We start from the raw sequence: 13,552 nt of genomic DNA, 5'->3' as shown, positions 1-13,552 counted from the left end.
TGTCAATAAGAAACGTTATAACTGTGTGTCGGTAAATTCATGATACTCAACACACGATCCTCACTTACATCGCCGAGATGCGTATGCTTCACACACTAATATAACAAATGACATAATTACGAGAAATGACGGATACAAATAACAAAATTAATGAGATAAATGAACGACAATAAAGATAATAAATGATAAAAGTAATGAAAACGGAACCGTGAAAAACGACGGCGATTAAACTTGCAATATATTATCATGAGAATAGACATTTGCCCTTTTCAAAATGTTCAGATATTACCATCAGATTCTAACTTTCTATATATATATATATATATTTGAAATTCTTTTATCAATAATCTCTCGAATGTTACAAAAATACCGCGGCCAGATTCGTTTTCAGCGAACAAAAATCCATCGGAAAATACGTTTATTCAAGTCCCAAAAAAAAGTCCATTTTTGTATAACTGTGACACATATTGATTGTTATATTTAAGACTATTTTAAATATTATAGCCCTAAGACGTTATAATTGAATCACAGAATCGATCGCATTACCATCTTAGATAAGATATTACTAATCGTAAGACAATCTTAAAATAAGAACCGATTATGAATACTGATCTAAGTTATTAATCTGCTAAACTGGAAAACGTTAATCTTGGCTTTATCTAAGATATTAAACCGCAGAATTCGAAAGTTTCTTAACGTGCTCCAGCCGGTTTTACGAAGCGTTGTAGTATTTGCGTCCGCCTTCATTTATTAATTTACTGAGAGAAGTTATAAAATATTAGTCGTTCTCATTATCTCAGAGTCGTAACATTTTTTTACGAGTAAACTTACCAAGCTCGTATGAATGCCGATTGTCAAATTCGATCCTACTCCGACAAAATATAAAAGTGCATAAATATTATAAATATCAAAATATGCGAATTTTATTCTTCATCCAACGAAAATAAGAAAGCAAAATAGAAGATATAAGTAGTACCTAGCTATGAATAAACGCCGTATATATAGATCACGCGAAAAATCTTTTTCTAACCCTTTTTTTAGATATATTTTAGTCTGGATTTGTAATAGGATTTGTAATAAAACTTAGTTAACTTTTCGCTCTAAGCTCTACAGTTTTTTTTAGCAAAAAAATTTCCTGGCGCTGTATTAAGCCATAATCCTTAATTAAGCTTTAAGTAAACTAACCAGATTCGAACTATAAATTAGTTTATTAGACTTTACAATTAGAGCAAATTAACGTCATAGTTCAAAGCTTACAGCAATGGGTTTACTACTGCTATTAGAACAAAGCTTACAAAACTTTCTATTTAACAGTATCTATGATTAGATACTAAAGGCCATTTCGAACAACTCTGATTAACTTAATCAGCATTATCTTATTAAGTAATACAAAATCAAACTATCAAATTCATTTAATTAATTAATTAATAGAATTATATTTAATACATCGAAAAAAGATTAAAAACAACAAACTGTATATTATAAATATCGTTTTGTGAAGTAATTCTGTCAGTTGAATCAATAACTTTGATCGATTAAAGTTAATCGAAATGATTCCTATGTGCATAAAATTCGCTTTGATTACCTTTGGATGAGTTGCGCGAGGTAATGAACGTTTTGGCGGGTAATCGCACGTAGTACGCTGAACATAGCTGTAAAAAAACAATCGGATGGTAACTAAGCAACCTCTCAGGAGAAGTTGATCGCCGCACGTTTTATCGTATTCCCTACCGTTCCGCCGGTTCTCCGTACACGAATCGTATTCAAATCCACCAATGAGAATCGTGCGTAACGATTAAAGCAGCTGTTGGCGCTGATTGGCGGCGTTGGCGCCGGGCGTACTGTTCCGTCTGTTCTTCGACGTACTTCACGAGTTGCGCAACAATAACGAGGTTTGGAGCATTGTGGCTTTTGGCGCCAACGGAGCGAACAGTAACATATATTAGCAATCTACGAAAAATAATAGCAAAAGTAAGTACGTGTATAAATACTGACGTTAAAAGCGATCGCCAAAATGCGGGTGACAGTCATGATAAGCGTTTTATGATAATGTTCTCGAACCTAACCTAAAAATATTGCAGTGCCACGAAAATCTACAAAACGGACGGCCGAAGACCCCGTGCAAGCGGACAAAGCGCCAAAGCAGAGCAAAAAGAAGCAAGGTACTAGTTAGCAATTTTTTGTTTTATTCCCGTTTTTGTTTTTTTCTCCCGTACTTAAATATCGTAACCTATGCAATCTTTCGTTACAAAAGAACATGTTTTGTAAGAATGTAAAAGTATATCTTTCGGTCTCTTTTTCTGTAAGAATTGAAAATAATGATATTCTCCAAAAATGTTCGACAAATTAAAATAAATTGCCCTTCTAGGAGATTGTGTGGCTGAAATTTAATTTCTATACATTTGTCTTGTACAGGATTAAGTGTAAAACCTGACTTACGATCGCTTTCAATTGGTGGTGTTATGCTTGTATTCGGACAAGGCGATTTTGGACAGCTTGGTTTAGGAGAAGATGTCACTGAGAAAATGCGTCCAGCAGCCATATCTGATTATCAAGATGTTATAACTGTAGCTGCTGGTGCTATGCATAATGTATGTCTGAGAAACACAGGAGAAGTATTGACTTTTGGATGTAATGACGAGGGGGCGCTTGGACGAGACACTACCAAGGAAGGATCTGAGACAGTACCGGGCATAGTTGAATTGCCTGGTAAAGCCATTCAGGTGACAGCAGGAGATTCGCATACCGCTGCATTGTTAGATGATGGTCGAGTATTTGCTTGGGGCACATTTAGGGTATATCTTTTCTATTAATTAATTTTTATAATCATTTTTTTTTAGAAGTTATTACTTTTATATTATTTTTATAAATATAATTTATAAGGATATAAAACAAATTATATTATAGTTTCACATAAATATATAGAAATATGTAAAACATACTTTTACAAATTATTTTATTATAAATTATTATTTTTATAAATTAGTATTAATTAAAAGAAAATCTCATTTATATGTGATAAATTTATAAATAGGATACACATGGTTCTATGGGATTAACATTGAAAGGAAATGAGCGATTCCCTATAGAAATATTACCTGACGTAAAAGTTGTCAAAATAGCATCAGGTAATGATCATTTAGTGTTACTTAGTGAAAATGGACGTGTATATACTTGTGGACGCGGTGAACAAGGACAACTAGGACGAGTAGCTGCACGTACAGCCAGTAGAAATACACGACAAGGAATAGGTCTGCTATTGACTCCAGGCGTAGTTGAATTTAAAATCAGAAAGAAATTATATTTTGACAATATATGGGCAGGAAATTTTTGCACTTTTGCTAAAGAACATGAAAAAGGAGATATATATGTATTTGGTTTAAATAATTTCCACCAAATTGGTAAGAGAAAGACACAGACCAATAGAAAATAAAAGCCTTTAACGGTCAAAACTAGATCTTAAGTGTTTCAATAATTCGATATCGCATATATCATTATGAAAATTTCGCGCCGAATTAATTTTTTGGATTTTTTAAAATTCAATCTCGACAGAACGGTAATAGTAATATAATAATTTGATGTTCATATGAATCTCAGAAGGATAAAGATATAATCTTAAAGGCTTTAATTTTCTATTGGTTATGTATCGCATATACGATACAATAAGTTTCTTTCTTTAAAAGAGAAAGATATTTTTTTTAATTGTATATTTTCCATACACAATTTTCGCATTTGTTCGAAAATATTTTAGGTTTGAAGGACAATGATATTCATTTTCATCCACAAATATCAAAAACCTTTAGCGGCAAAGTATGGAAACATATCAGTAGTGGAGAACACCATACCATAGCTTTGGATGACGCGGGACAAGTTTTTGTGATGGGTCGCAAAGAATACGGTCGCCTTGGTCTTGGACCTAATTGCTCAGACGCGGAAGAGCTTACATTAGTTTCTGCTTTAAGTTCCACTAAATGTATTGACATAGGCGCGGGTAGTAGAGAATCTTTTGCCGTCACGGAATCTGGTAATATAAAGTGTTGATATAATATAAAATCAACTAATCTTAAAAACAAATATATAAAATTCATATATATAGGATTCTATTTTTATTATAATAGGTGATTTATATTCATGGGGTATGGGAACCAATGGAAATCTTGGAACGGGAGATATAAAAGATGTCGAGGAACCAGTATTAGTTAAGGGAAAGCAATTAGAGGGAAAGACAGTGGTACGAGTTAGCGGTGGCGGCCAGCACACTTTGGCATTGGCAACAATTCGTCCAGTGAAAGATAAAACTGCTGGTTAATATTAAATATTATATTTGGAAATATTATGTATGTGATATGAATTTAGACAAGAACGAAAAAAAAGCCATTTATTCTTTACTACTTCATTTTTTAACAACGGCGATGTTGCCAAACAGGACTATAAACCTTCCATTAAGTCTTCAATTTTGTTCAGAATCCATAACATTTAAATTTGTACATACTCACATTGCCATTCATTGTTTTTACAATAATTAATATATTGTGTTCTTGTTGTATTGTTAGCATTAATACTTATTTTATATATATATTGTCAAAACAAAAATTTTTCTACACCACAAAAATTTGTGTCTAAAAGTATACATGGAAAAAAATTACTTTGAATGGACAAAAGTTATATTTTGAATAATCAATAAAAATTGTTAAATGTAAAATAGGAGTGATAGCCAAATTTTTCTGCTATTTAAATTTAATAAAAATTTAGGTAACGTATTATGCATTATTATTTGCAAATTGTGTTGTATGAAATTTTGAAGAATAAACTATTTGTAAATGTATTTATCTAAAACGATCTATACGCCCCAAGGCTTTCTGATACAGATAAATATCTCTTCAAAATAAATTTAAAGTAGTTTATAAATTTATACAAAGTAGTTAATAATTTATAAGTGTTTTAACAAACTTATAAACTACTTTAATAAAATTCAACAAGATTATAATATTTAATATATCATGGAAAGAATATGATGTATTTAAATATAAATTGGGAAATTAAAAATTTGTAACATGTTATAACATTTAATTTATTTGTAATTAAAACATTAAAGTACAGAATGATATACTACAGTTTATCATTAATTTTAATTTAGGACACTTGACAAACTGTCATAATTGAAGCAAGATTAAAGACAACTTATAGATAATAAGTTCAAGATCCTACCAAATATAATTAAAGATTTAACTTGTCTTTGGTTGTTCCGCACTTTTTGCTTCTTGCATTGAAATTTGTGTGAGTTTCTTGCCAATACGTTCGTGAACGTCTAAATATTTAGCGATGCAACGATCTAGACATATTGATTCTCCTTTCCCTAGTTCAGCCTCGGTATATTTTGGTGCTATACACTTTCTGTGGCATGCAGATGTCATACGGTTATACATGTCTGACATCATTTCTATTTCTAAATCCTGCACCAGCTTCATTTTATCCTCGTCTAATTGCGGTAATGCTGCCATTCTTCTGACTTGGTACTCTACAATTACGCTTTCTTTGCTTAAAAATTTTACTTCACTTCTCAATGAATTATTCTACAGTATTGGCGTCGCGCAATCGTTGTCTAGCTTTCATAATATCATATCTCTGAGCATTGATGCTTCTCTTGGACAGCACAAATGAATAAAGTCCTAGAACAGTGGCTATAGACCTACAAAATATAAATTCATCATTCTGTAATAAAATCATATAAAAATATTTTTTTTTATAGACTAACAAACGCAAAATCTGAAATCTTTGATCTATATAAATGTCAAAAATCATAAATATTCGGAATTATTCTATTGGCACGATAATCATAGTTTAATTTTTAGGTTAATGTTAACGTGGTATGCAAAAATCAGACGTGAAAAACTTTTTTCAAGATACTGTGTACACGTACCATCCAATTCCTACCTTCGCCCAAGTTGGCAAAGCCATGTTTTTATTTAATCGTAACGAGATCCCATTTACAAGTTAAAAAATTTCATGTACCTGAACGTGTACACCACATGCGCCACGCGATCGTCGGCAATAATTTCTAACCTAACCTCTCTCAACGTTTTGTCTCGATAAATTCTGAAGCGGGAGCACAGACTCTTGCATAATGTATAACACATAAGGTATAAGAAAATGAACCAAAGTGCTTTATTTCCTTCCTTTCCGTAAAATAAAGAACTCTGATTGGTTGATTTTCTTATGCCTCATGTTTTACGCGTTATGTAAGAATCTGTGCTCTCCGCTTTGTGTGTGTGAATCAAGATTTCTATAAAAGCAATACTTCAAGAATAATACAATACTTTAAGACCGGCTTAATTCATAGTCGATTCTTATTTCAAGATCGTCTTAAGTAAGAATATCTTAAGATGCTAATGCAGCCCTCTGATTGATTCGTGACTTCTTAAGACCGTACTTAGGACGGTCTTGAATATAAGATCTGACTATGAATATCAGCCTAAGAATAATGTGGAGCAATCTGTGGATTAAAAATTAGTCAGTTAACGTAGCTTGTATTGTTTGCACTCAATACATTTGCTTTTTTTTCTTTTCAATGCCTAAATATATATTTATTTACCTCATTTAATTTAAATGCAAAAACTTTTGAGACTTTCTCACAATCTGTATGTATAAAAAGTTTCATTAAAATTTTTAATGAAACTTATACATATAGATTATTTTACACATAAATAGATTTTAATAAATAGAATTTAGAAAATATTAATTGGTACGGTAAAAATAGTTTTAAAGAGTGAAATGACTCGATCCTTATTAGTGATTATTAGCTCTTTTCGTAACATATATCTCAGAAACCATATTCGAGATATGTATCAAAAAATATCTAATATGAAAATTTTATGATAAAATTATCTCTATTTATTTATGTCAATATATATATATATATATAATATTTTTAAAAAATAATTTTAAAAATATGAATTTTGTAAAAATTATTTTTTAAAAATATTATTGACCTAAATAAGTAATTTTACTATGAGAAAGTGCTAGATGCAAAAAGTGCGAGAGAGAGAAAGAAAGAAAGAAAAAAATCAGAATTATTAGATTCTCTTGTTAGATTTCATTCATGAGCAAATATTTCCGCGACTTTCGTGGACTCACGTCGCAATAAATATTTCAAAAATTACAAAGTTTTAAACAATCTTTTATATTTATAAATTTTCAATTACTTGATCGCTTTCAAAAAATGCGATTTAAAAATTTCTTTCTGGTCTAGTAAATTTCGATTTGTTGCTCTGTGTCGTCCGAGAATTCCCCGCATTGAGTTCTCTAGAGAGTATTTGGCATACATAACCTAATTGTGAATTATGTGATTTACTACGTGACGCGCGTTCAGGCGAGACGATTGCAACAGATTGCAGTTGCAGTGACATCGTGTTGAAGCAAAGGTAAATTTTGCTATCGACGTATTATCTCGATAACATAACATTTCGAGCGTCTGTGAACAATACGCGTCAGATCTATATACTCTTTTTTTTTGAGACACAACTTTATTTTGTCTGCGAACTTTTGCGAAGTCTTTTTGCGAACTTTTATTGTGGCAATAACGAGGTGCAGAGTAACATTGTTCGTCGTTTGTACTCGTATTTTACAACGTTTTAAACCGCAAAAATGTATTATTTGTGATTCCTAAAAAGATAAATATGGACTGAGCAAATAGGATATTTTATAAGGATTCTATACAAATTTTAACAAGAGAACGATTAAAGAAGAGAAGATGTGCCAGTAGTACAAGATAACGTAACGTATGACGTAAAAAAGATGCCTTTGCAACAGTGGATACATGTACGACACAACATTGATATACCATGGAAGACCTTCGTCAGAGAGTCATCTAATATACAGGATAAATCTCCAGAGAGATGTATTCATCAGTTAGCTTTCCAAGGTGACGAAGCAAAGGCTACTTATGAAGAAATTGTTCAACAAACTAGTTATAGCAATACTCCATCAGCAAGATTAAAGAATTTAAGGTTAAAAGTTACTGGAAACCAAGATAACTTCAACACAAATCCAATTTCTATTGTACAATCAAAGAAGAGTACACTTTCCGACGATATTCTAGCAAAAGTCACAGTCAATACATTGTTAAAAGCAGTGGAGCAAAAGGACTTAAAGTTTTTGCAAAAACACATGACGACAGAAAATGTGAATTTATCTGACGACTTTGGTTGGACCCCATTAATGTCCGCTGCTTATTATGGTCATTTAGAGATTGTGAAATTTTTATTAAATCTCGGGGCTAACAAAAAAACTAGAGATAAGTCTGGTCTTACTGCAGCACAACTAGCTTTAAAAAGAAATTATTTGAATATCGTAGCGCTACTGAAGAAGTCTGACTCCATAAGCAGTATCAATCAGTTAACTGCAAATATTCCAAATACAAATAATACAGGTACTTTATCAGTAAGATCATTGCCTATAGAATCATCAGTGGAATATAATAAAGACAATGTTATGGAAGATAAGACACAGCTGGAGCAGAACGCAGCGTTTTACTGTGAAACCTGTAAAGCAACCTTTCAAGAAACAACATCACAAAAACACGAAAGTTCAATTCTACACATCTTTAATACAAAACCGAAACTGAAATATACAATGTATGGAATATCAAGGCAAAATAAAGGATACAGAATGCTTTTGAATACAGGATGGGACGAGGAAGCTGGTCTTGGTCCTTCTGGGAAAGGAATAAAATATCCCATTAAAACATGTTTAAAAATGGATCGCAAAGGATTGGGACAATTAATTGAAAATGAGTATAAGATTACTCATTTTAAGTCGGGCGATACAACTGCCATTAATAGCTCCAAAATGCCCAAGCAAAAACCTTTGAAAAAAAGGGACAGAGAAAGGCTACTTCACAGAGAGGCTAGGAAAGAAAGAGCTTTGCGTATAGCATTATCTTAAAATAAATATAAATAATTCTATTTTGAATGTGATGTTATTTCAAGATTAAGAGTGTAATGAAAATATAACTTTTACTGTTCTTATATATTTAAGACTTGTAAGTTAATCTTCAATCTTTTTTTCATTATAAGATATTTCATATTAATAATTTTAATAAAAATATTTTTTACTGCTCTATATAATGTTATTAGTACAATTCTTTATCTCACGTTAATTATGTCAATAAAAATTAAAAAATATATAAAAATCATAAAGTTTATTTCATTAAATTGTAGCATGTGAATGAGAACCTTTCTATATAATATAAAAATATATAAATCAAAAAATGATACATTTATTAATTTGTTATAGATGGCGGACGAGCAGCACGAATTATTGGAACACTTAGAAAAAGTTGAAAACAAAGCTGGCGAAATTCTCACTGATCGAGAGGAAATAGTCGCTCTAGACAAGAGACGAAACGATGATCGTGTTGGAATGAGAGCACTTCAAAAACAATCGCATGAAAAAACTTGGATAACAGTAGGACCGTTGCTTTTAAAGATGTCGTCTAAAGCAGCTAAAGAATTACTTGAAAAAAATAATTTTAAATTAGCAGAACAAGAAAGTTTATATTTTGTAATTTTTATAATCTATATTATTTATATTATATATTACATATTACATATTATACATTACAGATCAGAGAGAATGTGATACTGCCATTAATAAACTAAGAAGCGATTTAAAGATAAAAGTAAATGAACTACGTGACTTAGAATTGATTCCACCAGTACCTGGATTAATGTTAGAACCTATGTCTTATAAAGAAATGAATGCAATCGGGCAAATTCTCGGTCGAAGTGTCTGATATATATATGTAATAAAGTCTTGTTTAATTATATAATTAGAATTAGAATAAATGTATGAGCTTGAAATATTTAAATTTTCAATTTTCATTACAAACTTTTGTATAAAATATAAAATAATTATCTCAATTATATCTACAAAGTTTATCTTTTTTACACATACATCTATTTCATTAATAAAATCATACTTGTCACTTCAAAGAATAAGGACTAAAATAATATGTTTTTCTTTTAAGATTTTTTAAATTTTGTTATACGTTTATATTAAGGTCAATAATAATATAAATAATTTTATAAAGAAATTACATAGTTGCTTTAAAAAAAAATATATATATATATAAGCAAAATGGATAATTTTTTAAATAAGCAACTATGTGTTTTTTTTTAAATCAATTGATTCATCTCATTATTCTGCTCAAAAAAAGTATTAAAATACGATTATTAAAAAATTAAGCGTAACAATTTAACAGGTACTTAATATTTCATGTCAATGTACCAGAATAAAGTATCTCATCAATTATTGGTTTTTTATCTCTCTAGTTTGGTATTTTTTATATGCAGAATAATTAGAGGAGTCATGAGTTAAAAAAATAATATAATTTTATTAAATCTTATTAATTTATTAATATCATTTTAAAAAATTTAGATAACCTTGGCCTGACCTTAAGGATATCTTTTTAAAGTGAACCAAGTCTTTATCTTCTTTTTCTCTTGTGTGTGTATCTTAGCAATATTTATTTGAAACATTTTTGTCTTAAATTTAAAGATTTTAAGATATTTTACTGGTTGGATTAAGATGAACCACTCTGTATACTATTGTTACCAATAAGCTAGGAAATAATTTGAAGAAATAAGAAAATAAATTCCATTTAAAGTTGATTCAACCTAAATGAATATCAAAATATATGTTTTGGAAAGTAATGGATGCAATCAAGCAAACTCTAAGTTGAAGTATTTAATACAGTTTCTAATACAGTTAAGTATCTAATACAGTTTTTATTTTGTTCAGTAATATAATTAAATGTATAAACTTAAAGCATCTACATTTAATTGTATATTATAATAATAAATATTAAATATTTATATTTTTCGTATCTTTACGTGTTTTATTTTAAGATGCTTATTAGCATCAGCATCATTAAATTACTTATCAGTTTAATTTGTTACATTGTGCATTTCAGCAATTTAGGATTATGTTGCAAGACAATATAATAATGATAAACCAGTATATAGTTTGCATAAACTAAAAATTGTAAAATTCACGCAAAAATATTATTAAACACTAATGTCCGCTTTGATTGAATAAGGATCTCTGCACTTATTTCAAATATACATTTTTGCGTAAAATAATTATGTTGTGTAAATAATCATATTGTTTAAAAAATGATTATTATTCTTCCACCGATAATATTAAAATTTCCGATCTACTGGGTCTACTGGGTCATTGAGATCTACAGATATTTTTTATCATTCCGAAATATATGTATAAAAATTTGAAAAAATTCTTCCATACTTGTGAAATCTTTAACAAGTTTTTACCATAGTAGAAGGATTGTATTTCACTTATTTCACTTTTTTATAAATTAAAATATGCAATGTCAATTAAAAAATCATAACTTTTATATAAGTAAATGAAAAAAATATTTTAAAAAAAAACGCGCGACAATATAAGATACACACATATGCATATTGTGCATAAATATATGCTTTATCTTTAACATATTCCATATATTCATATTTGCATGTGGCTAATATTTTTAATATAAAAATTACTTATTAGATTTTGATATTTGCTTTGATTTTCTGTAATCTTCTGCTTCAGTAATAAACCATGGCTTTAAGAAGAAAAATCTTTCATTATTAGGAGATTCTTCAGTATATTTCACAACATCTTTATCTGTTAGCTCCCATTGAAACTTGTACATGCACTCATTATGATCTTTAATAACAATTCTTTTGACATTATCTAGAAATATCTTGCAGAATAGTTTGGATGTTTTTGTGCAATAATTTTTCTGTAATATAATTAAACATATATAATTTTACATTAATATATCCTTACAAATCACCTTGCATAATTTTTTAAACAAAATTACCTTTGAAAGATATGGCAAATCACATATAGAATACTCATTTATTTTTCTTACTTTGTTATTTCTGTCTTTTAATCCAAATATAATTTTATTTGTCTTTACCAAATAACTTTGACTCCACCACATTGATACTCTTTCACAGGGAACTTTACCATACATATTTTTATCATACATTGGATATGTTTTCAACTCAATTAATTCAAATCTTTTGTCAACAAGTGTATCTCTTATAGAATGTTGTGAAGAAATTCCATCTATTTCTGCGCCGTACAATAACGAATACGTGTCAAATTTTGCTTTAAACATACAATTGAATTCTTCGCACTCGTTAAGCGGTTGTTCTGGATTTGGTATGTGTGATGGATGATCTAAAAGATACACATTATTTAATTAAATTAATTATATAAATTCAATGAGCAATCCCATTTTGTCTTTCATATATCTAAAGTAAAAACAATACATAACTGTCATAATATATGAAATACCTGCAAGCATATACTGCTCAAATTTAAATCCCCGTGAAGTCACTTGTTTTTCATAGTCTGATGCCATGAGGTATTTTTGTTCTTCTTTGTCTGAATGAAACTTGCATAAATATATTGTACCGCGATATTTACTTGCACATATAATCCATTCATGGTTTTCATTGTTAATATATGGGGTAGATAGTATTGTCTTTATTAACCCACGAGCACAAATAAAATCAAAATCCAACCTAGTTAATATTGTTCCCAATTAGAATACAGTGTAATAATATAAAATTAAAAAATAACTTTTTAAGTTTAATGCATACAAGTGCACATTATTTGCCTCGCCATTTGTAGCAATTTATAAACTGTAGGTATATATCCGCAAATAGAATGACATTAAAAGATAATCAGGGCTGGCAAAAAACCGGGTTTTTTATATTAAACTCAACCTAATGATTATAACCGGTTTTATCCAGTTTTGCTCTGGTTAAAAAAAATCATAATAATTTTCCAAAAGACTCCCCCCCCCACCCCTCACTTTCAATTTCGATAAAATTATGCTCATTCGAAGCATTTTTGCACGAAAGCAAAGAATTTGACAGAAAAAAAATTTAAATATAGCTCTGCAGTTTGTCCAGCAAAACGGATGAATATTTTAGCTAATAAATGAAATAAAATAGATAATGATAATAGCCCTAAAGAGACATTTTGCATTTTTGTGCATTTTGCAATTGAGTCTAATTGAATCCAATTAAATTCAAAAAAAGCATTTAAAGTACGCATTCGGATAGAAAAAAATTTTAATCCATTTTAATCCATTCTCATTTGCTTGTGTTCCAACCAAATTTACTATCAGTCCTGAAAAATACTTTACGTTACATGCACTATAGACTTTCAACATTGATAGTGAATTTTAGAATATAGCTGTAATCATGTCTATCTTGGTCTGTTAAGTCTGATGTTTGCGATGCTAGAAATCGGCCCGAGATCTCGGATGAAGAAAGAATTGTCCAACCATTGGTCATGTGGCCAAAAATTGTTCAAATACGATTTGTTAACTCTTTCTCCGAGATTTTGGCCCGATTTCTAGCATCGTGGACATTGGGCTTTAGACGTTATTACGTAATCTTTTAATGCCATTTTGTTACTTGAGTAATTAATACAAGATTGTATATTAATTTAAATTATATTATATATA

The 13,552-nt window shown here is 29.6% G+C and overlaps 4 protein-coding genes across 4 annotated transcripts in view; 2 read left to right on the top strand and 2 right to left on the bottom strand.

Annotated features, from left to right (window-relative positions):
* Positions 1-1,830: 1,830 nt before the first annotated feature.
* Positions 1,831-4,600, top strand: LOC108751943 (regulator of chromosome condensation). Its single transcript, XM_018492440.1, has 6 exons — positions 1,831-1,971; positions 2,082-2,162; positions 2,416-2,795; positions 3,035-3,401; positions 3,752-4,024; positions 4,119-4,600. Coding segments are annotated over exons 1-6 (1,293 nt in total). The 5' UTR covers positions 1,831-1,970; the 3' UTR covers positions 4,310-4,600.
* Positions 4,601-5,137: 537 nt separating this feature from the next.
* On the bottom strand, positions 5,138-5,589 carry LOC108752074 (mitochondrial import inner membrane translocase subunit Tim10). The gene has a single exon (XM_018492688.1). The coding sequence runs from the start codon at positions 5,499-5,501 to the stop codon at positions 5,226-5,228; it is 276 nt and encodes a 91-aa protein (XP_018348190.1). The 5' UTR covers positions 5,502-5,589; the 3' UTR covers positions 5,138-5,225.
* Positions 5,590-7,433: 1,844 nt separating this feature from the next.
* Positions 7,434-9,793, top strand: LOC108752075 (G patch domain and ankyrin repeat-containing protein 1 homolog). Its single transcript, XM_018492689.1, has 3 exons — positions 7,434-8,931; positions 9,295-9,521; positions 9,622-9,793. The coding sequence occupies exons 1-3, from the start codon at positions 7,795-7,797 to the stop codon at positions 9,791-9,793; spliced, it is 1,536 nt and encodes a 511-aa protein (XP_018348191.1). The 5' UTR covers positions 7,434-7,794.
* A 1,676-nt stretch (positions 9,794-11,469) lies between these two features.
* The window catches only part of LOC108751960 (decapping and exoribonuclease protein-like), a 3,289-nt gene continuing 1,206 nt past the window's right edge, over positions 11,470-13,552 (bottom strand). The window contains exons 2-4 of the mRNA XM_018492465.1: positions 12,370-12,599; positions 11,888-12,252; positions 11,470-11,806 (exon numbers count right to left, since the gene is read on the bottom strand). Coding sequence (XP_018347967.1) covers positions 11,561-11,806; positions 11,888-12,252; positions 12,370-12,599 — 841 coding nt within the window. The 3' untranslated portion in view covers positions 11,470-11,560. The remainder of the gene's footprint in view (positions 11,807-11,887; positions 12,253-12,369; positions 12,600-13,552) is intronic.

The sequence above is a fragment of the Trachymyrmex septentrionalis genome, unplaced genomic scaffold (assembly GCF_001594115.1).
Source record: "Trachymyrmex septentrionalis isolate Tsep2-gDNA-1 unplaced genomic scaffold, Tsep1.0 scaffold53, whole genome shotgun sequence".
In the NCBI taxonomy this organism is placed as follows: Eukaryota; Metazoa; Arthropoda; class Insecta; order Hymenoptera; family Formicidae; genus Trachymyrmex; species Trachymyrmex septentrionalis.
This window is presented reverse-complemented; position numbering and strand designations above follow the sequence as displayed.